Source organism: Echinops telfairi, unplaced genomic scaffold, assembly GCF_000313985.2.
Source record: "Echinops telfairi isolate 266 unplaced genomic scaffold, ASM31398v2 ScPeMD7_26;HRSCAF=91, whole genome shotgun sequence".
Lineage (NCBI taxonomy): Eukaryota > Metazoa > Chordata > Mammalia > Afrosoricida > Tenrecidae > Echinops > Echinops telfairi.
The window spans coordinates 4,548,468-4,573,491 of NW_022103923.1; the positions used below are offsets into that span (position 1 = coordinate 4,548,468).

At 47.9% G+C, this 25,024-nt stretch overlaps 2 protein-coding genes across 4 annotated transcripts in view; both read right to left on the bottom strand.

The window, feature by feature from the left end:
- Nucleotides 1–2,350: 2,350 nt before the first annotated feature.
- Nucleotides 2,351–18,044, bottom strand: CUNHXorf38 (chromosome unknown CXorf38 homolog). Of its 3 annotated transcripts, XM_004714585.2 has the most exons (7): nt 17,824–18,044; nt 17,586–17,720; nt 11,787–11,906; nt 10,011–10,160; nt 8,807–8,986; nt 4,340–4,500; nt 2,351–3,711 (listed from the first exon to the last, which is right to left on the bottom strand). In XM_004714585.2, the coding sequence occupies exons 1-6, from the start codon at nt 18,037–18,039 to the stop codon at nt 4,354–4,356; spliced, it is 948 nt and encodes a 315-aa protein (XP_004714642.1). In that variant the 5' UTR covers nt 18,040–18,044; the 3' UTR covers nt 2,351–3,711; nt 4,340–4,353. The 3 variants fall into 3 exon arrangements, with proteins under 3 accessions (XP_004714642.1, XP_045145346.1, XP_045145347.1); XM_045289411.1 differs by lacking the exons at nt 17,586–17,720; nt 17,824–18,044 and adding an exon at nt 12,693–13,165; XM_045289412.1 differs by lacking the exons at nt 8,807–8,986; nt 17,586–17,720; nt 17,824–18,044 and adding an exon at nt 12,693–13,175.
- A 2,818-nt stretch (nt 18,045–20,862) lies between these two features.
- The window catches only part of MED14 (mediator complex subunit 14), an 81,236-nt gene continuing 77,074 nt past the window's right edge, over nt 20,863–25,024 (bottom strand). The window contains exon 31 of the mRNA XM_004714569.3: nt 20,863–23,040. Within this exon, the coding sequence (XP_004714626.1) occupies nt 22,967–23,040 (74 nt within the window). The 3' untranslated portion in view covers nt 20,863–22,966. The remainder of the gene's footprint in view (nt 23,041–25,024) is intronic.

A 25,024-nucleotide genomic window follows, 5' to 3' on the forward strand; every position in this document is an offset into this window, starting at 1 on the left:
CTGTCTCCTTGGCCCCCTACTCATGACCCCACACACAATGGAGCAAAATCCTGCCCTGTCCCAGGCTGACCCAGCTGATCAGTTTGGACCTTTGTGATCCCCAGGGTTTTTAGTGGCTGAGTTGTAAAAGTTGATCACTAGAAAGGGAAAGGCCTTTCATTGTAGTTCATCTTGGTTTGACAGCTTGCTTGACATCTTCAGTTGACAGTTCCATTGAAACCTGTTCAGCACTCTATCGAATCTTACCAACACACAAGCCTCCACGGACAGATGGGTTGTGGCTGTACATGAGGTGCATGGGGCTGGGATCGAACCTTGGTGTCAGGCACGGTAAGTGAGGTCACTACCATTGACCTCCTATGTCCCCTCATGTCTCCCCACTGCCATTGTATTAACTCCGACATGCGGGTGACTCGACATAGGGTTTGAGGCTTTATCAATCTTTACAGGAGCAGGCAGACTCTCCTGAGTGGCTGGTGGGTTTGAATCAGTCCCCTTGCGGTTAGCATCCTAATGCTTATCTGACAGCACCACCAGGGATCCTTCACTGATGTGTTCAGTGTTTAAACTCTGCCTTTGATAAAGATTTCAACTGCCGAGGAACTGAAAGCAACTATCTGAAAGGTTCTAAAGACGTCAGCTCTTGGGTAAGACAAGCAGGACACTAGTGGGACTCTGGTAGATGCTCCTTTAGCTTTGGTGGCATCTAAGCAGGTGTCCTCTTTGCAGGGAGCCTCCGCATAAAACAAAATCAACCCCCATCGCCATCAAGTCAATTCCAATTCGCCGGTATCCTATAGGACAGAGTAGAACAGCTGCTTAGAGTTTCCGAGGCTGTCCATCTTTACAGGAGCAGACAAGTCTCACTTCTCCTGTGGAGGGGCTCGTGGTTTGAACCAGACCCCTTTGGTTAGCAGTCCAACACTTAACCCACTGTGCCACCGGAGCTCCTTATACTCTGCATAGGTGGGGGGAATGGCAACTATTGCTATGTAACAAGTCCCCCTACAACCTGCAGCTTCAAATAATAAATAGTTATTTATCTCACACAATTTCTGAAGGACAAGAATTGGGAGTGATTAAGCTGGGTGCTTAAGTCTCAGGGCCTCTCCGCCATCCGCTAGGGCTGGAAGATGGGCTCCCCAGTTCGCTCCTCCATGATCTATGGGAGTCCCCATAGGGCTCCTCACCACATGGAGGCCCCTGGGACACAACCTGCCCAGGAAGCAGGCCCGAGATAGGAACCATGGGCTTTCAGAACCTCATCACAGAAGTGACATACCACCACTTCGGCTGTTCTAATGCTCATGCAGAGCAAGCACGGTACACTGTGGGGAGGTAATACAAGGACGGGAATTCCAGGACGCAAGGACCGTTGGGCGCCATCTTGGAGGCTGGCTTATTTCACTCTGAAATAAGAATTTCTGGGTGTTTCTGAAATATAGTAGAAAGGAAGCATGTAAGGTCACTGTCCACCTTCCCAAAGTTTGCCACCAAATGCTCCATTTATAGCCTGGCACTCATTATGCATTCCCTGCCATCAAGTTGACTGACTCCTAGTGACCCTATAGGCTAGGGTAGGACCGCCCCTGTGGGTTTCTGAGACTGTGACTTCCCAGGAGCGGGACGGCCTCGTCCTTCTCCCATGGTCATTACTAATGAGTGCCTGTCACTACTGAGCACGGGGTTTCCGAAGCAGGCCTCTGGACGATAGGGAGACTCTAGTAATATTTTAGATTCATTCCAGTGGCAGTACAGTAATGAAAACCGGCTTTTAAAGTTCAGAAATGAATAAATGAAGTCAGTAGTTTAAACCCACCAGCTGCTCCACGGGAGAAAGAGCAGGCTGTCTGCTCCTGTGGAGATGTACTGTCCCGGAAACCCTACAGAAAGCGCTTCCACTCTGCCCTGCACGGACGCTAGGAGTTGAAGCCAACTTGATGGCAGCCAAGTTGCTTTGGTGGCTCATCCTGAAGTTTCATGTGTAATATCTTCCTTCTAAGGTCCTCCGAGTTTCCTGGTAAAGAACAGGCTAGCATACACAGAACTGCCCATCTTTGCAACTATGATGCTAAAATCATTTTTCTCCCAAGTCCTTCAAAATTCTTAACCACATCAAGTGGGTCCCAGGGAATGGCTGAGACCAAATCGTCTTTCCTAGATGAAGATAGGGCCGTCCAAGATGAAACAAAGACAGCCTTGCGTGGAAGGGAGCCCACTTGCCAGGCTGCTCGCGCTTCTCATGTGCCAGGAGCTGGCGCTGACCCCCACCAGCGTGGAGGCTACCACACAGTCCAGGCACGGTGATACACAAGTTGTGCATGGTTACATTTGACTGTACAGGTCTCGATTGATTTTGAAATATGAAAACTTTTAATTAAAAAAAACACCTCCAAATACACAAGTGCATGTTTGTTATAAAAAAATTCACAGAGGCGTATACAAGTTCCTGGAGAAAAGCCCGCTCCTTCTAATCACCCTCCCTGGCCCCGTGCTATTTCCTTGCCTAGAGGTGACAGAGAAAACAAGCTTGGGAGAAGCACGCAACTTCCCTGATCTCAGTGATTGAAAATGACAAATGGTAGGACCTAGTACTCGGCCCAGTGAAGCATTTTGTTTTTCTCTTTCCCGGGTCTGACACACAAGGAGCCTTGGTGGCGTAGCGGTTGTGCATTGGGCTGTGATCTGCAAGGCCAGCAGTTCGAAACCATCAGCTGGAGAGAGAGAGGAGAGAGGAGGGGGAGGTTCTACTACCATTAATAGTTAGTTTGGGAAACTCACGGGCCAGTTCTACCTTGTCCCATAGGGTCACTCTGAGTTGGCACTGACTCAAGGCAGTGAGCAACAGGTCTGACAGACAGATCATTCCAGCCTATCGTGTTCAGTGCTGCTACATTCTTCCTCAACAGCTACCTACTCTTCTGTGGTCTGGATGGGCTGTGGCTGCCACAGAGATGTCTAGAAGTTTGTGGGAAAAGCAAATGAAAAGATCATAGGGGTTTCCAAACTTCTTGAAGCCTCCTCGTATTCCACCAGCCTCCCTGATGGCTCCCTCACCACACTGCCCTCGCATGGGCCCCTCTTCCACAGAACTGTGCACATGGATGCCACAGAAAGGGAGGACTGGACAAGAGGCTGCTCTGTGTCCACAGCACGGGCCATACGGTCTGTGCTAGAGTGAATGATACACCCAAGAAAGGGCAAATCTTTTGTTACCTATCAATCTTATCAACCAAACCCCACACCGACTGCAAAGTCGATTCGAACTCAAAGCAACCCTACAGGGCAGAGCAGGCCCTCCAAATAGGGTTTACCAAGGCCTCAAGACGCCTGTGGGCGGTCGCTGAGGGGCTCTGCTCAAGGACCCTGCCATTCACAGCCACGCACGTAGCCTCGCTGCCACCTAGACTCCGCGTGTAAATGCAGCCCAATGGACAAGAATCAAGTTCCCTTTAAATAGGGGGGGAAATGTCCAAATAGTCACAAGTTTGGGGCGTAAGCATATCCAGTATTTTGTTTTGTTTTATGAGTCTCGGTTATATAACTTCAAGATTGTGAATATTAGAAAACAAACAAACTTCCAAAGGGCCAAAATCCAGGGACAGACTGCAACCTTCTTGGGACGTTCTTTCTCTGGCAGACGCAAGGGTGGCGGAGACAGAAGCAGCGCTGGCTGTCACAGAACAGGTCTGATCTGTATCAATGGGCAACCTGAAATGAAAAAGATTTAAACAAAATTTTTTTTAGGGAAAACAGTAAAAGGTTTCCTTATGAAAATTACCCAGTTGCTGGTACTGCCATGGCCAACCAAATCAAACCCACTGCTGTCAAGTTGATTCTGAGTCCAGGCGACCCTCCAGTGCAGAGCAGCATGGCTTCACAGCACTTCCAAGGTTGTCTATCTAAAACGGAAGTGCAGAGTGGACCTTTTCCCCAGAGTAGGCTGATGATGGGTGTGAACCGCGGACTTTTCAGCTAGAAGCAGAGTGCTTAACCACTGTGCCACTGGGGGTCCTTCACAGCTAAGCACCCAGTGTCAGTGACCCGTTTGGGCTGAAACGTCTTTGCCAATGCTATAAAGCTGATTCACTTCAGGTGGGATCAATAGCTTCAGGCGGATTCGCCTAAACAAAGCTGACAGGGCATTTGTTAGGTTGAATTACTCCACAGATGGAAGAACCAGTCCCTGGAAACAGCACGTGGTGCAGTGTCCTTTCTTTCAAATCACAAGGGCATGGAGAACTTGGGATGAGACGAGAGTTGTGTGTGTGTATAAGCCAACAGACAGCCCAGGGAGAAAAAGATTCTGTTCTGGTTAAAATCAGATGCCTGAACTTACCCCAGGCGCTCACTTCAGGTATCTCCCCCTGACGACCCGGAGTTCAGTTTGTGAGGCTGGACGTGGAAGCTATCTAGCCTCTGCATCTCATCTGTAAGCCCGTTTCTAAGGTCCTCGTTGTCTCTCAGAAATTCCCTCACCAACTCCAGTCTTCTTGCAGTCTGCAATAAGGAAAGTACACAATGTACAGCTGGGGTCAGGTCATTCATGAGCAGGTGTGTGAGCCAATGAAAAACCTCCTAACTCCAAAACTAGTTCCCGCTCCTGGGTCCACGGAGGGAGACACAAACACTGGCTACTGGCCGCTCTGACCACAGACAAGTTAAGGGTTCAAAACCCTTTAAAACAAAGTGCCCTCCCCTGGAAACAGTCCCAGTTCCAGGACCACACATTGGGGCATTTGCTTGTCTTCGTAAATTCAGAGTGTGCACGTGGCCACTGCAAACATCCTATACATGTGTGAAAGGACTTCGATTTATTCATTTGTAAATTTTTCTCTGCACCCACAAGATATAAAAAAAGGTAAACTATGTACCCAGTACAGAATGTTAAAAGCACACTACGGTACAAGATGAACAAGGTGGTTGTCTTCCCAACCATGTCTTCAGTACCCTAGCTCCTCTCCCAGGGGGCCACCTCGAAGAACACTGTCAGGCGTTTCTCCTGGGAGTCTGTGCACGCATTTACCTGTGCGTACCTGTGGACACATTTTAAAAAACACAACTGGCGACACTGCTGTCCCACTTGCTTAGATCCTAACAATCTGTTCTACAACCTGAAGAGTGGCCTCGTTATTATTTTTTTAATAGCTGAACAGTCTTTCGGTTGTAGATGTTCTACATTTTAACTTGTTATTCCCAACCTCCTGCTGAGACAGAAAAGGCCACCATGAAACTGAGCTGGCCCGTGTGGTATTTTGCACAAGGGTCCAGTCCACCTATAACATCTGGTATTAAGAAGGGAATGCAGTTTTAGTCCTGCCAGACTTTCAGGTCTCAGCAGTGCTATGGATCGCACTGGGCTCCGAGATGGAAGTCCTGGCCCCTGTACCTGGAATGAGGCTTGCTTTCTGATCTTCTTTTGTCCTGGTCACTCTGCCACATCTGAGCAGGGAGGGGCCTGAACCTGGTGACTTCCTCACAAAGACCAAACCAATTTCACTGCCATTAAGTGACATCAATTCATAACGACTCTGTAGCGACCCTACAAGAACAGGGTAGAACTGCCCCTTTCAGTTTCTGAGACTGTAACTGTTTACAGGAACAAAAAGCCCGTCTTTCTCCCATGGAGAAGCTGGTGGTTTTAAACTGCCAACCTTGTGGATCACAGCCCTATGACTTACCACTATGCCACCAGGGCTCTGCTGGTCACTTCCTAGAAGTGTCTTATGAAAAGAGCAGACCAGACATAAACACACACAGGGGGATGTCAAAAGCTGATGTAGCTCCAAGTCCAGAAAAGCCAAGGTTTGCTGGCAGCTACTAAATGTGGGCACAGACAAAGGACGGATATCCTTGTGTACTGTCGGCTCCTACCCCTTCCCTACGACCCTCTAGACTTGGCCAGTACTGGAGCAGAGGCACTACAGCCACAAAAGTGACTGCCAGTGAGCTCCACACACAGCTTCATCTACTGGCACCTGCATGGTTCTCCCAGGGCTGCCCTCCACCAACCCCTTGCATGCCCGGCTGCCTGGACCAACCACCTCTTGCTCTAGTCCACCCAGTTTCTTGTCCTTTGCTTCAGGCCCAGTCCAGAAACCTCTCTTCCCTTTCCTACCCGACAGCTCCTCTCTCATCTTCTCCCGGAGTGGCTTCTAGGGACAGCTTGGAATTTGAACTGTGCTTAAGTGGTGCTCACAGCTGGGGAACGACTGCAGTTTGCCGAGACAGTGGTGCCAACGGAGGCTTTTCTTTTTCTCCTCCATTATTAAGGGTGGCGAAGGGCGTGTGCAAGTAAAGGGGAAGGAAGGAGTCGGGAGGGAAACACGAAAGGCCTTAGCTAAGCGGCTCACAGTTAAGTAGCTGAGTAACCTTGGGCAAGCAAGACATTTCAACTCTATGCCAGCTAAAGGTGGTGCTACTGACCCCACTGAGGAGTCTGAGGATTCGAAATAATCTACCCAAAGCGCTTAGCATGGTGGCTGGCACATTCCTGTCCCCTTTCCCTCATTTCAAGAGCAAAGAGTCCTGGAGAATCTACCACAAACCAGGCACGGTTCTGGCCAAAGGGGCTTTGGCAATGTCATTCTTCCCTTAAGTCAGGTTCTCAACCTGGGAGTCGTGACCCCTTTGGGGGTCGAATGACCCTTTCATAGGAGTCGCCTGATTCATAACAGTAGCAAAATGACAGTTATGAAGTAGCAACGAAAATAACTTTATGGTTGGGGGGGGGCTCACTACCACATGAGAAACTATATGAAAGGGTCGTGGCATGAGGCAGGTTGAGAACCACTGTCTTAAGTGATGCCTCCCTTTCTTTCACATGCCACACCCATCTACCTTCTCACCATCTCTATCTCTGTCTGGCCTCACTCCAAACCTCCCCTGGAGCCCCCTTGTCATCATCTCGACCTGGGCTACCGTAGCAGCCTCCCTGTTCTCTCTCCGCACAGCCGCAGCCTCCCCTTTGGTCATTCATTCCTTGGCTCCTGTGTCCAGGGCCACACCCAGTGGGATGCCCACCTTTAACTTCTCAGAGAGATATGCCAACGAATCCAACCTGACACTGGATCCACTGAGCTATTAAGAGAAATGCCAAGGCCTACTGAAAGCATGAAGTTTTTTCATGAAGGCATGAAAAAACGATAATTTACCACCTCCATTCAGAGACCTGATGACTTAGAGGACAAGCCAATGAGACCGCATTTCCTCTTTGTAAACTAGACACAAGTAAAGAACTGCGGTCCCCGCCAGCGAGAGAGAAGTGAGAGGCAGGGAGTCTGACCTCTTAAGTTGTCTTCTCTTGCTCTCCTCTATTCTCAGAGGCAACAGGAAGAAAACTCGGCTGGCTCTAATGCCGGTTTCCAATAGATCAAGACAGAACACACTCAACTCACTGCCATCGAGCCGATGCCGACTCATAGCGACCCTACAGGACAGGGTAGAACTGCCCCTCTAAAAGAGCCTCCTTCCAACTGCTATAACGATGAACTTTCTACAAGCTGGGTCGGATCAGCTCACTCTGCAACACCGCCTCCCGCCCCATGGCTCCTGTTTTTTTTTGTTTTTTTTTTAATAAAACACCCTTGGCATGGCATAGAAAACCTTTACAAACATGGCTACCTCAACACCTGCACATCTGACTGTAGTGAAGTGAAATTTCTTAATATGGCTCTTCTATCCGTGTGTCTGTAATTCCCACCAGATGATTGGATGGGATTATGCACACAGGGATGTGTAACACTTATAGAGGGGATTGGCCAGTTTTAGTTGCCACTCCCTTGGCTATAAGGATGAACCATCTCTGAAGCAGGAAAAGGGAGGATTCCAGGGACCTTAAAGGAAGAGGAGCCACCAGTAGAGCACTTTTGAAATCGGCGTGAAGTGGTGGAGGCTGAGATCAGATGCACCAGAGGCTGTGAGACAGAGCAAAAGAGATAGGACAAGACCAGAGGCCAAGGCAACGAGACCCTGAGACAGAACAGAGCTATGGCACTGAGACTATGAGACTGTGAGAGAGCAGCAGGCTGGCTTCCTGGCCCACAGAGGTAGAGGCCAAGGGACCACATGGCTGAGAGGCTGAGGAACAGAGAGAGAGAGAGAGAGAGAGAGACTTGGCTGCCAGCAGTGTTGACTGGTTGCTAACCCTGGCTTGTTAACTTCCCTTACTCAACCCCCGCGATTGTGAGTGCTGTCTCAGAGTTGTGTGTGGCCACAGCCCCAGATTCTCAAACCCAGGAGAAAAGTAGAATGTCATGGGAGGAATGGTTGGTGTCCGAATAGAGTAAAGAAGGATGGAGGGTGGACGCTTGTCTGACCCCTGCCTGTGGCAACAGGCCTTGGGCTTGCAAGGAGCTGGATTCTCCTTCTCCTTTGGGTGGCCAGAGGTGAGACATGGCCCCCTGGCCATTTTCTCACTGATCTTAGTTTGCCTGTCACTCCCCAGGCCCTTCTGAAGCACCCTTCTTCTGTTGCCAAACTCTTATTTGATTTTACAAGTCCCTGTCCAGCAAGCCCCTCCCTCTCGGCAGATCCTTTTCTGCAACCCCCTTAGCCTGCGCTTTTGCTCGGAACGGAGTCAGCCCTCACCACGGCTCCTGTTCGCATGCAAGCATTTTTGGAGCCTGTTTGTGAAACTGTAATATGACTCTATGTGTAAAGAACAGTCACTTCTGGAAATTATTTAACTTGTGGATCAGAAAGATTCACTGGCTATTCTTCAAAACAAACCACTCTCCCTCCTGCCTAGAGTCGCTAATCTTCGCTAATCTATTTTTTTAATTTCTTCTTCTTTTTTTTTTTTTACCTCTTCAGGCAACACTTCTTGCTCTTCTGCTTGAAGATACATCTCGTGAAGTTTCTCCTTTAGTAATTCCATTTCAATTTCATTTACTTGGCTCTCACTCAGATAAACTCCTGCTCCGCATGCAGACCCATCTCGCTGATCTTCCTCAGGGATGTGAACCGCCCAGTCAGATGTCAGCAGCTGCCAGAGTATCAAATGTATGGACCCACTTAGTGGAAATGCGATTCCAGGCCTTACTCAAAGAGTTTACAATGAAGCACCCTTAAGTGGATCCTCTAACACCATCCTGTGATCTCTTCTCAGCAAAGCAAATCTTCAGATTGCCCATCAGTAAGGTGGCAACTCTTTCTCCTACTTGCCACTGCATCCAGTCAATTTCAACTCACAGCAACGCTAAATTGGGTTTCTGAGACTGTAAATCTTTCCAGGAGCAGTCTCATCTTTCTCCTGAGGAGTGGCTAGTGAGCTTGAACCACTAACCTCCAAGTTAGCAGCCTAATGCCTAACCTATAACTCTGCTAAAAATGAAAACAAACTCACTGCCAATTCTGACTCATAGTGATCCTATAGGACAAAATAGAACTGCCCCTGTGGGTTTCCAAGACTGTAACTCTTTATAAGAGTAGAAAGCCTTGTCTTTCTCTGCAGAGTGGCTGGTGGTTTTGAACTGCTGACCTTGTAGGTAGCAACCCAACGTGTAACCAGTCCATGACCAGGGTTCCTTAAATAAGATATTACTTGTACTCAATCTATGGTTTCAATGCAAGCCAAATCAAAATCTCAGAAGGGACATATGTGTAGACCTTGATAAGCTGATTTCAAAATTAGTATGAAAATGCAAAAGGATCTAAAGAAACAAAAAAAATGTATTAATAAAAATAATTCTAAAAAATATATAAAATCTTGAAGAAGAGAAAAAATCTGAAGATTTACGCTAACAATTTTCAAGGTTTATCATATGAACCCACTGCCACTGAATGGATTCCAACTCACAGTGACGCTATTTATATAGGGCTTTCCGGCCTGTAAATCTTTACAGGAACAGACAGCCCATTTTTCTCCTGTGGAGCAAATGGTGTGGAACTGCCCACCTTACAGTGAGGAGCCCAGAACCGAGCCCACACTCACACCCTAAACTTTAATTTAGACCCAAGACATTTCAAATTCAGTTCTAGAGGCCACAGTGGTTCAACACAACTTGTACCTCTTCTATTCTGGCGTAGACCTCCACAATCTCTGGGATATTCTTGAATTCATTCAAGAAATTTTGGATCTTCATCTGAAACTCTTGCAGCCACACAGAAGACACTTTCATCTCTGAAGAATGCATGATCTCATTCCGACACTTAATCACCTGCAGAACGGCACAAAGGATAAAGGGCTTTAACGGCAAACCTTAACCATGGCACAGAAGGAGACCCTGTGGTTCCAAAGAGACATTTCCGAAAGGTTTGGCTAACTACAAAATCCACAAGGGTGGTCCCCAGAGGAAGACAGCCAGGACTGTCCTGGGAGGTCAAGCAGCATCCATATTTAACGGCAGCCTGCCCTGAGAGCATGCATGCCTCTCCCACAAAGACAGTAACGGGGTGGGGGGGCTGGGCAAGCGGAAGAGCGGAGGCCCTATCTAAAGGGGCAGCTGCTACTCGCTCAGAGCTTGTTGCCATGGATGCTTTGAGCCCTGTGTTGCCAGGCCTTGATTTTCCAAGAGTAGCTGGAAATCCAGATGGTTTATGACAACTAAGTTAAGACTTCCTTATTCTTCTTTAGTCCCTGGGAAAGGATATGACAGTTGGTAAAGCAGAGGGGCAGTGAAAAAGAGGAAGCCCCTCAACAAGATGGATTGCCACAGTGGCTGCCACAGTGGGCGGGGACAGGGTTAACAGTGTTTCCTTCTGTTGTACCCAGGGTCACCAAGAGTTAGAGCTGACTTGAAGGCGCCTAACAAGACGAATGAGTCAAAATTTAGGGAGCGGCGGGGAAATGAAGACAAAGTAAGATTTTTCATTTGATCTTGTGAGCCAGATTTTAGCTATGGGATTCCAGGAATAAAAAGGTCAATGGGCAAGAGACACCCCATTCCCCACCTTCCTCAGCCTCTGGCACAGACTCACAGCAATCCATATGCCCAAGATGATCACCTGGCTGCCATTAGGAGCTGTTAAGGCGAGTGGGTGCTCAAACTCCTGCCACGTGGACAGTTTAATCAAGGCTAGAAACACAACACCTGTAGTTATTTGCCGTTCTTGAAACCTTCTGACCTGCTAGCTATGGCTTACACGTGGTCATCCCTTAGTCCAGTGGTTCTCAACCTTCCTAATGACGTGACCCTTTCATACAGTTCCTCATGTGGTAGTGACCACCCCCAACCAGAACATTATTGTCATTTCTACTTCGTAACTGTCATTTTGCTACTGTTATGAATCGAGGCAACTCCTGTGAAAGGGTCGTTCGACCCCCCCCAAAGGGGTCATGACCCTCAGGTTGGGAACCACTGCCTTAGTCTAAAATGACTTGTCCAAAACCCCAAAATTATTGGCTCTCATTATACCCACAAGCTGAAGCAACAATGCAAAAAACACTGTCTCCAGGAAGTTGGGCCAGGAGAACTTTGGGATACAGAAACTATGAATAAAAGAAAACCAAGTTTTGCCAAAATGTAAAACACATGGTACCATCTAATCACGTTAGCGAATAGGTTCCGACTCATAGCAACCCTATGTACAACGGAACGAAAACTGCCGGGTCCTGCGCCTGCCTCACAATTGTTCCCGTGCTAAATCCACTGTTGCAGCACTGGTGTGAGTCCAGCTCGTTGAGGGCCTTCCTCATGGATCAGAGTAGAACTGTACCCTGTAGGGTTTTAAATGGCTATGGTCTTTTGGAAGCAGATTGCCAGGCCATTCTTCCAAGGCACTTCAGGGTGGCCTGGAAGCAGCAGCCTTTCGAGGTTAGCGGCCCAGAGACCGGCAGCACTTACCTCTGTGACTTTCTTTCGATTCACTGTGAAGTGGTCACAGGAGTTGATCAGATTTAAAAGGGCCACGGCATCACAGTCCTCTGGTCCTCGTTTGTCGGCCAGTCCTCGGGGCATGAAGGCCTGGAGTGTGGGCAAGCAAGCACACTGTGGGGCTCCTGAGTCTCTGCCAACTGCAGGAGCTGACGGGCAAGTATTTGCTGCAGAATTCTCAAGCAATGACTGAGAGTCTCTTGTGAGCAGGCGTTTCAAAAGTTACAGTCTCGTGCGTCTGACCCACTAAGTGGAGGGTCACAGCGAAGTGCCAGCCAAAGGGGACAACCAAAGGGCTGTTCTAGCTGTCCCTCCTTATGAGAGACGCTTGATGAAAGGCCTCCCACAACTGATTTGCTGCCCTGTCTTACTGGCATGTAAGCAGCAAGCCTGGGGGAACCCAGGGCCATCGAGTCCACTCTGACTCACCGAGGCCCTGCATCTAGTTTCGGAGGCTTTTTGTGTAAATCCCCACGGGGGCAGTCTCATGTTGCCTGCCATTTTCTCACCACACACACCCATCTCAGACACATTCAAGTGTGATTCTACAGAAATAGAAGCCAACAGGGGGCGGGGGGTGTTTGGTGAGCCTTGGCAGTAAAAACATTTTCTTAGAATTGGATCTCGCACCACTGTGTCTCATGTTCACACACCTTACTGCCTCCCATCACGTGCGAAGCCAAACCCTGACTCACAGCCACTTAGAGGAGAGGAGAACTGCCCCATGGCGCTACTCAGGCTGCCATCTTCACAGATGCCAACTGCCGCACCCTTCTCTGCCCAGTAGCCAGTGGGCTCCACCTATGGGCCTTTTGCTTGGCAGTCAAGTGCTTTAAGCACTGTGGTGCCAGGGTTCCCGCACCACACACTACTCACTGCATCTTCATTGAAATGAGGTTGGAGAAATAAGGCAGGGCGCGAAGTTATTCCAAGGATATCAGAAAGCCGCCAAGAGATTTCATGCGAGAGGATAATAAAGCGATCTCCTCCCATGTCTGGATCCCATGGGCGGGCAAGCGATGAGGGGGGCCCAGCACAGCAGCAGGCAGCCAGGAGGGACAGGGACCCAGGGCCGTAGAGGGCGCAGGCACAGATGAGGGCAGGAGATGCAGCAAGAACGAGTCTATGCAGTTGGTGGTGGGGAGTGGGGAGGCTTGTGGGTGGGGAGAGGGAGAGACCGACAGGTCCAGCTTTAAAAATAAACTGGAGATAAGGAAGTGGAGGGGTTGGGGTGGTGGTGGTGAGAGAGAGTCCTACTTTAGAAATAAACAGGAGATAAAGAAGTGAAGGTGTTGTGTGCATGTGTGAGACAACTACTTTTGAAATAAACAGGAGGTGAGTATCGTATGACACACACCCCCACACACGCACAGGCGCATGCGCGTGCGCGCGCCCTGCCACAGAAATAAAAGGGAGGGCAGGAAGTGAAGGTGTCAAGTAAGCAGCTGGAGGGGAGAGAAGTCAGAGCTAGGACTTAAAGAAGCCTCCTCCGGCTGGACGAGGCGGGTGTTCAGAGGGAGGGGGCTGCACCAGAAGAAGACAGAGGAAAACCAGGAGAGACTGGCAACGTCAGGAGTGTTTCCAAAGGAAAAGTGTGCGGAGTATTTCACCGGAGAGACACGAGGCCAGAGAACTGCAGGTCACCATGACCCTGACAGGGGCAGACTGGGGGGGGATAGGGGACAGCAGGAACAAATGGGAGCAGAGGAGGGATGGGTCAACATTGCCCACCGCCGTTGCTGGAGTTTTGTGTTTTGGCTCCACAAGGTTTCCCAGACTATGGCCTGTGTAGTGGCTGGTGGATTTAAACCGCCGACCCTATGGTTAGCAGTGCAACACCGACTGTGCTTCCAGAGCTCCTTTAGGGATAGGCCAAGGGAGGCTTTTCTTTCCAACTACTAACCCCAGTGTTGCCATCTAACTTAAGTGCGAAATAGTTCACTTATCAATCTACCCACTGTAAGCTGCAGGGGCAGTGAATTATTTAATGTGGCTCTTGTAGCCACAGTCTCCAACTCACACCAAATGACCTTTCCCTGCATGGCTCCGGAAAGAAGGTGGGCAAAGATACTGAAAGGATTCACCTGTGAACAGAATTCTCTGGAGCACCATGCTGCTGGGTATAAAGTGAGCCCTCTGAAAAGCAGCAGGAGGGATCTCATTATCAGCAAGAGCCAAGAGTGGGGCATGTCCTCTGGATCCAAGATTCCTGCAGTGAACCCCCCTGGATCCATGTGGGGTGAAGTCAGATACTTGTTGCCAGACTGCTGTCTCATCCCACAGCAGAGCTGGGCCTGCTCCCTGCTGCTGGAGACAATGGACTACTTCTCTCTGAAGCTTGGGACCATTAGCTTGGTTCCTGTAGGAGGGGTTTGCACCCTACTGATAAGGATTCCTATGGAGACCCAGAGACCACCCCCTAGACCACCCTCTCATTGCTGTGTAGCCTATAGTGCAACCCCTCCCTGTGACGTATGTCTCTACCTGTAATTAGTGGGCTGGCATGCTCCCAAAAGGTATATAGGCATGGGTCAGCAAGATAGAGAGACTGACTTCTCTCTCTGACTCTGAACTCCTTGCTGCTCACTCCCTGGTCACTCCCCTCTCCCTTGTTCCCTTCCCCTCCTTCCCTTCCCCCTCTCTCCACGTGGACCACCAAGCTGGGCTGAGGTGAGCAATGGTACTATGTAACATGCCTGACTGTATTATTGTATTATCTCTCATGCTCTCGATGACTTTAATATAATGCTTATATATCTCAACCGTACAATTGTGCATTACTGAATCCGAGTAGAAGTAGTACTAATAGGAGTATCAGCAGGTGGGGGCTGGCCCCTCCCCCTCCCTCAGCGTCGATATTTTTTTAATTTAATACTACAGATCCAGATGACAGTTATAACATCAGAGGAGCGGTAGCAGAACCAGGAGCCAGAGCATGGAGCAGAGTGATGGATTTTCTCCACCCATGGAGCAAGTTAAGTGGTTTTGAGCAGGAGGCTGGCTGGGGGAGTGACCCACAGAAGTGGAGCACAGTGCCTTCAGGCTGAGGCTTTACTGGCGTGGGGTGCCCCCTGGGCGCTAATTCCGGGAGCTGAGTTTGCTGACCCACAGAGTGTGTGCCGAATGTCTTTGGGTTGAGGCTTACTGCGCTGTGGTATGCCCCTTTGGATATTTATTAGCAGACCTGAAACTGTGACATGTCCTGATCAACTACCCCAAGCATGTCTCCCTGGAATTACAACTTGTTAACTTCCTTAATAAGCCCTTTCAGCATGACTTTTGTCTGTTTCTGTGTAGTCATCACAATGGACACTGGAAACTCGAAAGGTGAAATAATGGACACTCAGAGCAAGAGCAAACCATTTGTATATTCAGAGTGCATAACTAGCCATCACCTAAAAACAACCCCCTAAACCTTGTTTATAGGTCACACCCTCTTCCCACCCACCCAAATCAGACAATCACTTTGTCTGATGGACTTTGTCGCCCACATAGATAGAATCAAGTAAGATGCACCCTTTTGTGCCTGGCTTCCTTCACTCCCTAGAACACAAGAGCTCATCTCCACTGTGGTCAATCTCAGTATTTCCTTTTTCTGGCCGAATAGCCCAAGGGGCCTTCAAAGAGTTCGTGGAAAAAATTAAATGGATAGAAGGTTTCCACAAACTGTTGCAAGCTCCCTTGTACTTCAGTGGTGGGTGGTCCACATTTGCACTGGGGGTGCTTTCTCCTTTGGAGCTATTATGAATAGTGCTGGGATAACCATGTGTGTACACAATTTCCTATGGATATATAATTTCTCTTGTGTAAAGACCTAGAAAAGGCATCCTGGTAGTATTGTGGTTGTGTTGGGCTGCTAAAAGCAATAGTTCAAACCTACCAGCTGCTCCACGGGATAAAGATGAGGTTTTCTACTCCTGTAAAGAATTACAGTCTGGGGAAACTATGAGTTGGAATTGACTTGATGGCAATGAATTTGGTTTGGTTTATAGACCTAGGAGTGCAATTACTGAGTAACTCTTACATGTAATCCCTACTTAAAAAAATTAAATTATATTAAAACGATGGGGATAAACCAGGAGGGAGGAAGAGTGGGTAACTGGATACTCAAAGTCCTCAGGCAACCAGAGGAGAGCCCAGTATACAGGGAGGAGGGCTGGGAGAGTGGGTGCAAAGATGTGAAAGTGTGTGGTGGAGGCACCCATCAACTCCATGAAACATGTGCAAGGCCGCCCGCTGGGAGCAAGGATGACAGAGTGTTGGGTATTGGGGAGGGGGCGGGGTAGGAACAGAGCCTATTAGAGGCACAAGGCCTGGACTGGTGGGGCTCCTGCCTGATTGGGGACAGAAAGCAAAAGAGTCAGTCCCCTGGCGAGAGGCTTCCCCATAGCAGCAGCACCAGATGAGGATGCCATCAGGGCAGGAGCAGGACTGTGGTGACTGTGAGGGGCTGACTTACACGATGGCCCGTGGAACCTGGGCCAGCTAAAGGGTCAAGGGGGGAGGGCAGAGGCCATGCCACCAAGAGGTGACCAGAGTACGAGGGCAAAGGGCGTTTGAATCAATGTGTCGGATGAAAGCCTTCCTGTGACAGGGTCCAAGGCATGAGCATGCAAGGAGGCTGAGGTGGAGCGACCCGGAGGATGCTAGAACAAGGAGCCCAGAAGTGAAAAGGCTGGGGATGGAGAAGGACTATAAAGGTCTTGGAGAATGAGGAGGGGGGACAGGTGGCTCCAGCAGGTGGCACAGACTTCAAGAGCATTCCGAGGGTGTGAAGGCAGCAAATAGCAGACAGGAAGGATGGATACAGAAAAGAGAAAAAAAAAGTTAAGAAATGCATACTTCCACTTCTTAACATCCCCACCCCCTTTTCTTCGTAGAAAAAGAAATATGGCAACCCCGTGTGCAAGCACGCACTTGAGGCCTGGTGGGGTGGGGGTGGTTTACAGATCTCAGTATCCAGCTATCTAGGGGGCATGGAAGAGCCCTGGTGGCACAGGGGTTATGTGTAAGGCTGCTACTGCCAGGTCAGTAGTTCAAAATCACTAGTCGATCCTTGGGAGAAAGATGAGACTTTCTACTCCCTTAAACAGTTATAGTCTCTATGAGGAAACAGAGGCAGGCCCACTATCACACACATCAGCTGGGCTGGAACTCTGGTGGTTGGCTTCCCAGGCTCTGGCTGAGCCCATGTCTACTGCTCACCCATACAGACCAACTTGTGGCCAAAACCACTCTGGCAGCCCCCCCACCCTTTGCCCAACATAAAAAAGCCCCCAAACTTCGGCTCAGTTTAGTAAATCACAGGTGAACACGGGCTCCTAGCTGGCTGCCTAGCCCATCTCTGCCTCCCTAAAGTCTTATTCCATAGTTGGGCACCCGAGGTCCTTCTTTCAGTCCTAGCTTCCCTGGTCTTCCTCTGCCACCCTAGTAGTGCCCTATTTGCTAGCCAAAACGAGTGTCTGCTGCGGTTTCTCCCCTCGGCCTGTGGCCCCGCAGCATCTCTTGCGGAAATTCTTCCTATACCTTTCCAGGCAGGGGTAGCAGGCTCAAATGCCTGCAGGATAACATAACAGGCCAAATTCAACAGAACAGCTCCCAACCACCTGGACACTTGAAAACACGGTAAAACCCTGTAGGTCAAATAAAACGTGCAATTCCCCTAGGCCTCCTCTTTGTGAAGTCCGGGCTTCCGCACCACCTCACCGCCGTCCTCCGGCATCTGGTTCCCGCCACTGCCTCCTCCTCACGCCGCCACAAGTGCTTTACCTTGGCCACCTCCCAGGGGTCGACGGGCCAGCGGCCGGGCTGGCAGTTCCCCCAGTGGACGTCTCCATTTCTGTTTGTGTGATGGCTCAAGATCTCCCGTTTCCACTCGGCACACACCTGACACTGAGGCTGAAACTAGAGGTCGGTGGTGAGTAGGGGCAACAATTGAAGACCCGCCCTGCAAGGGAACCGGAAGCTGCGCTCCGGGCGAGGAAGGCTGCCCCGGGAGGTGACTCACCTGGCGGGCGCGCGGGCTGCACCGCGAGCCGCCGCGACAGGCGGCGCGGGGACCCAGGCCAGGGACGGCGGCGAGCAGGTTTCGGTGAAAGGCGATCACCTCGCGGCCGACGAAGCCTTGCAAGCAGGCTCGCAGCAGCAGGAGACAGTGGCCCGCCTTCACCCAATTTTTGTATTCAGCACAGTTGAGGCGCGCTGCCAACTCGGACAGCACCATGACCCGCTCGCGCCCGGAAGTCGCGGGCCGGGCGGGAGCCAGTGCGCAGGCGCAAGGGCCTGGGAGCGGCGTTTCTGCGGCGGCGCGGCCCCGCCCAGAGGCCGTCCCCGCAGGTGACCACGTGAGCGCCAGTGGCGCGGGGAAAGCAGAGGCTCCGCGGACGTCTGGCCCAGGGCAGGGCAGAGCCCTGTCGCTTTGCAGGCACGTTGGCCCTTCCCTGATCTGAGCAGCACCAGAGGTCCAGAGGTCCTCAAACGTTTTAAACAGGGGGCCAGTTCAGTCCCTCAGACCCGTTGGAGGGCCGGACTATAGTTTTAAAAAATACTATGAAAAAAAATAAAAAATACTATGAACAAATTCCTATGCACACTGCACATATCTTATTTTGAAGTTTGAGGACGCCTGGTAGCCTATACCTGAAACTTTCACTTTTTTGTTGTTGTTATGGGTTAGATTTTTTTTAATCGTTTTATTAGGGGCCCACACAACCCCCACCACAATCCATACACACATCAACTGTGCAAAGCACATCCGTACATTCCTTACCCTCATCATTCTCAAAACATTCCCTCTCCACCCAAGCCCCTGGCCTCAGGTCCCCACCTTTCCCCTCCCTCCCCGCCCCACCATGATAACCCCCAAATTATCTTGTCATCTTTCCCCATCCGATGTCTCCCCTCTGCCGTCCGTCCCCCAGGGCGGGGGGGTCACATACAGTTCCCTACAATAGGTTCCCCCTTTCCAACCCACCCTTCCCAGCACCGCCACTCACACCACTGGCCCCTAAGTGATCATCCGCCCTGGATTCCCCGCGCCTCCAGTTCCTATCTGTACCAGTGTACATCCTCTGGTCAAGCCAGACTTGCAAGGTAGAATTCGGATCATGATAGTGGGGGCCGGGAGGAAGCATTCTGGAACCAGAGTAAAGTTGTTTTTCATCGTTGCTCCATCGCACCCGACTGGCTCTCCTCCCTGAGACCCCTCTGCAAGGGGATCTCCAGTGGTCTACAAATGGGCTTTGGGTCTCCACTCCGCACTCCCCCCATCACTCATCATGGCAACATTTTTTCGTTCTGATGCCCTACACCTCAGGATCGCACAGGTTGGTGTGCTTCTTCCATGTGAGCTTTGTTGCTTCTGAGCTTGATGGCCGCTAGATTACCTTCAAGCCTTTAAGACCCCAGACGCTATACCTCTTGATAGCCGGGCACCATCAGCTTTCTTTGCCACATGTGCTTATGCACCCATTTGTCTTCAGCGATCCCTTCGACGCCTCTTTTCTACCCTGCCTTTCTTACCCCTTCCCCACGTCCCACCCTCTCACCCCATTTCAACACCGCTTCTCATGTTCAGGCACCCATTTTATTCCAGGGACATAGACGTTAAAGGCCTATATGTTGAACTAGTTTCTTGAATATCACATTCTAGAAACTTTAGTTACGTGGTTCCTTAAGTCCAGATTCGTTGTATAACACTGGGAATCAGTGACATGCCCACAGGCTGCCTGTACCATGTACCTATTATGTAGGTGTGGTGTACCAAGCTGACGAAGCTCAAAAACCGTCCTTGGGAAGTTACCTAGCTGAGGTAACTGGACAACACATCACCCCGTGGCTGGAGAGCCATGGATCAGATGAGGGCTTCTTTCACTATGATCTTGAAGCATTGAGCAAAGGTTAGACAGTTATTTTATGCTCGTGTTATTAGTGCTTCGCTGCCTCTTGAGCTTGGACAAAGTGTTAGCATGTAGTAGAGTCCAAAGGGAAGAGTACAGAAGGCCTGCTACCCACCCCCACCTCCGATTATTTGGTCCTCGCACGGCCGAACAGTTCTGGACTTGAAGCTTCTTTTTGGTTGCTCCTAAATCTGTTGAAGACTTCTTTTTCTTAGCTTTGCTTGACTTTAAGCATTTCCCTTCCAACATTTCTCTGGGCCTCCATTTTACTCGTGTAAAGGGAGGACACTAATACCTAGCTCTCATAGAGTTGTGAAGTTGAAGTAAACATACTTAAAAGCACTTAGAGTTGTGCTTGGCTTGGTAAGCTATTATTATTGGTGTTAGCTATTGTTTTATGATGACCTAAATATAAACAGGAGCCTCAGTGGCTTAGTAGTTACGCATTGGGCTGTTAACTGCAAGGTCAACAGTTCGAAACCACCAACAGCTCCATGGGGGAAAGATGGGGCTTCCTACTCCTATGAAGAGTTAGTTTCAGAAACTCACAGGGCAGTTCTGCCCTGTCCTATAGGGTTGCTATGAGTCGATCGAATGGACTCGATGGCAGGGAGCTTTGTTTGTTTTGGGTAAATAAAAGCAATCAGTCATATTCTAGGGCAAGGTATTTTAACCAATTGCTGGCTATTTGGAGTTGGGGCAATTTATAGAAAACTGTGAGCAAGCACTGCACGTAGTTCACTCAGTTTTGAAACCATAAGGTTGAGCCACTATCAATAACCTTCGATTGATATGTCCAGTTGAAGTTAGAACCGTGTTCCTCTCTGCTAAGTCTGAAGTATTTCTCTATCATCTGAAATCACATGTATGCAGACGGAGGAGAAAAGGTGGCAAAATCAGGCCCAATTTCTTGTTCCAAGGTTAAACTAGTACTGAACCAGACTACTAGTCAAAGCATCTTCCTAAAGATTAACTAAAGAGAGTTGGTAGTTCTCTGAAACTTGGGGAAATTTAAAAAAAAATTACTGACAGTACTAAAATCACATGGAAAATACCTCAAAGACCCAAATCACCTATTAGAAAAAAAAATCACTGAGCACCCAATCCCTTTGGTTGAATCTGGGTAACAAAAGAGGCAAACGGCATGATTTTGTGATGAAATCTAAGATCGAAATGCTAAATGTTGTCAAGCTTTAATAAGGTACATACCAATTCCAAGTACTAAGCATGACAGCAAAATTCAAATTCATGGGTTTACTTTTAATTAGCATCGAGAGCAAATTCTGTTCACTGAATCCTATCTTACTTTTGATTTTACAATGCATTCAGCTGAGTTTTATAATTAAGAGAGAAGTTGTCCATAGAATGCATGTTCTAAAAATTGCAATGAACATTTCCAAACCACACCAAAAAGGGGAAATAGCTGAAAAGTTAACTCTATTAATAGAATTATGTGAAACAATATTATCCTGCAGATAAAAATACACTTCTTGTATATACATGTAGATATACATGTAGATTTCTACATGAAAGAGAGGATTCAACACCAAATAGAAAAAGGGCTGATCCTTGATAAAAGACATCTTAGATTGCCAAACCGATGTTTATACCATTGTAAGGAGAGCTGAAAATAGAAGGCTATGAGGTCAGTTGAAGGAAGGAGGAAAGTCTTGCCATCTGCTCTCCACAGTGACAGAGTTGGGTGAGAAACAGCAGACAAAGGCAGAAATAAGACACAGAAGAAAGGCAAAGAAGGCCTGAACTCTGGCCGAAAATGGAGAGCCAAGCAAAGTTCAGAACAGACATGACGTAGCTGCAGTGAGATGCTCAATACTAGAATGTGGTGGTTGGTAGTTACAGAAGCTCAATTAAAGTAGATTTAGACAAAATATCTGACATTTCATGGAGCCAGTGTTATAGCAACCAGATAGATAGATAACTCAGCACGATATTAACCATTTTCAAACTTTCCCAATAATGTCAAATCCCCAGAAAACCTTTGCTTCAGATCATGTTATCTGAAGCTTACAAAGTCCCTAACCGAGGGGGAGAGAGAACACAGCGCTCCAAATTAACACACTGATGAGCTAGGGCAGTGCCAGAAATGCCACTGGAGACATGCACAGCCTCGGCCCTGGCTCTTGGGAGTCTCTTTTGCAAGCAAAGCATTCTCTTTTGGGCTGACAAAGAATTGAACTGGGATTGTTTACAACAACTCCAATTTTGGTGAGCGGGGAGAAGTTTAGCAAGAAAAGGAAACATTACAGAAATTTCATGCAAGGGCAGAAGCATTAATGCTATAGGCAGAATTATTTTGTAGACAGAACTGGCCTCATCACAGAAAAGATTCCACATCTCCAACCGATGAGAATGATGACAATATGTAGGATTCTTGGTCAATGGGAGTCATTTACTGTCTCTTTGCCAAGCCTAGAGGCTCTCCTTCCCCCACAAATCCTACACTAAAAAAACCGCCAAGGTGCTAAATGTCAACCAGCAGTCAGGTTAGGAGTGTGGAAGAAAAGAAATTACCTTGAAATAAAGAAGATGTTTTTTGGTCAAATTTCAGACTTGTGTAGTTAGAAATGAATTATTGGCCTCACCGGGTTAAAGATGAAGGGAGGCTCGGAAAAGTTTAGGGAGCTTATACATACACACGTGAGTATTCTTGGTTTTTGTCATTGCCGTTGGTGTTTGTTTTTTAAACCTACATTTTATTAAATATTGCTTCTTTGGGATCTGTTTATAACAACTCCCAAACATTTTCATGTAAGGATTCAAAGCGGTAATATTAAAATACAGCTTCAATATAAAGTTTATCACAGTTTTACAGTATTCAAAAGTGGCAGACCTGCCTTCAAAACAAAACAAAACAAGAAAACAAAAACAAAAGGACTATTACACCCAAAACATAAGAAAACAATTAAATAAACAAGTTTGGCATTTCATAATGTTATAGTAGAAAACAATATTAAATCTATCACTGGCAAGTGGATACGGATGTATTACCTACTTGGAAATGTGTTCCATTTAAACACACTGTACAAGTGAACTATACAAAAGATTGATGATCTTTTTGATGAAAGAAGTGCACCCTGAAAAATTTTTTTGCCAGTTTAGAATTTTTAGCTCTTAAAAGTCAAAAAGTCCTTTGTCTTTTTTAATATGAAGGCTGAATTCAAATTTATTTATTGATTGATTTTGTTGTTTTTGTCTCATTTGTCAGCCTTCCTGGTTTAAAAGCAATAGTGTTTATGGACGCCCACCAGGGGGCAGTGTAAGATTAGCCATTAAATCGCGAACTGCTGCAAATATTGTGCATTCACCTGCAACAGAGAAAAATGGTCATTAGCTATTCGCAATACAGGAAAGATGATGTTAACACACTGGTGGGGGGAGGGGTAATTAAGATCCAACTAAAAGACAAATTTTAATTGCCCAAATTAGGGTGGACTCAGCTTCGGTGTTAGGGATCAGATGGTATTTGGTTTGGGTTTCGGTTTGTCATCAGGAAATCTTGGCAGTTCCCAGGTTTTCTGAGGAGGGAGATTTGCCTATAGCTTCTTTCTAGAAAAACAACACTGCATATGGCCTTGGATGGTAGGGTGGGCTCTAAGGCTACCGACACCTTGCTCTCGTAATTTGAAAGTAACAGAAAGCTCTGGTTTCTATTTGTACATTAGTTACAGCTTCAGTGAGACGTGTCTTTTGATGTCCGTTAGAGGCCAAATGACAATGTCAGTGACAGCCCAGCCCAACTGATGATGGTAATATCTACACTGATGCTATGGCGCCTGAGTACTTGTAATTTAGCTAGTGTGACTCAGGAGAGGAACTTTACATTTTAGTTCAGTATAATTAATTAATTTATAGGCGGCTGGCGGCTCTCATATTGGACAGCACAGATCTGTCACATCTGTGGGAATTTTCTCCCCAGTTCCAAGGCAACAGTCAACTTCTGGCATTCAGCATTAAAGTTAATTAAATGAAAAATAAATAAATAATGATTTTCTTAAAAGCACTTCATGGGGAGGGAGAGGTGATAGGTTTGGGAGGAGAGGAAGGAGGGTGAAGTATGGCACACCAACAAGCCAAATACAAGATTTGGTGGGTGAGGGGTGGCCGATGATTCAGCCCCCCAGTCTCCCCTTTAATTCAAGACACCGAATGCCCTGCCTCTCACATCTTTTAAGTATCACAAACATTTCAATGAGAAACAAACCTACTGGATCCCTTCACTAGAGTGTGGGGAGCACCACAGTGCTGAAAGCGAGAGATGACCGGAAGACCACATGTGAACAATGGCCTTCCGGGCAAAGGCCAGGATGTGCAGTGACACTGTGTGCAAGTTACTGCCACCTCCTCGCCGTTCACAGGAAAATCACAGCACAGAAAGAAAAGGAAACCCAGAGATTGGCCCAGCTTAAGGTAAAAAGCAAAGGAAAAAAAAGAGAAAACCACTTCTCAAACAGTCCCACACTTTTTAAAGTCAACGGAGAAATTCTTTCTTTCAAAAACATGTATTTTAATTGCTGCGGGGTAGAAGTGCTTGCTTGATCCCAGTAGGATCAAGATATTATTTTCCTTTCCTTTCATTTGACTTCTCCCAAGACATCATTGTGGGAGTCATCTGCTTGTGAAAGGAATAAGGTAAGGTGTTTATTATCCAAGTTCTACTGGAGGATCTAGTTGTAGCTGGAAGAGGTAAGTCAAAGGATAAAAGCAGAAAATTGTAAGGAGTAGAAGGATCACAACAGAAGAAGCATTCCCTTCTCTACTGCCCAGTGTCGTCTTTGTAGACTATGTCTAGGGGAAACGCGCCCGTGTGTATAATATGGGGCAACCGCTTAAACAAGGACATGGCCCGATCCCTGCGCTTGGAGTAGAATTTTGACATTGGGATAATTAGAAATGTTTCAGAGAACAACTTTCCCTCATTTCAAAATATAATATTTGTCAAACTACTGAGCCGAAAATTACATAGCTTTCTTAATTAATACTGGACGTAAAAAGCACAATTCCAGATAATGTTCTCACAATTCCAGTAATGTTCTCAATAGGAGCAATAGGTAAAATGGACGAGAAGGGCTCTCTGCTGCTCTTTCTGTTATGCAACCAAAGTTGAGTACTGCCAGAGTTATGTGGTAAGCACACGCTACTTCATCGGTATTGAAGGGACCTTGTCGGGTTTTCCAGATACGCTCTGGGTGCTTCTAAAATGTCCAGCTTGGGACCTTTCCTTGTGCACTTGGTGAAAGGTGTCTTTGGCACCCGCCTGACACTTATATTAAGAAGCCCAAAAAGCAATGA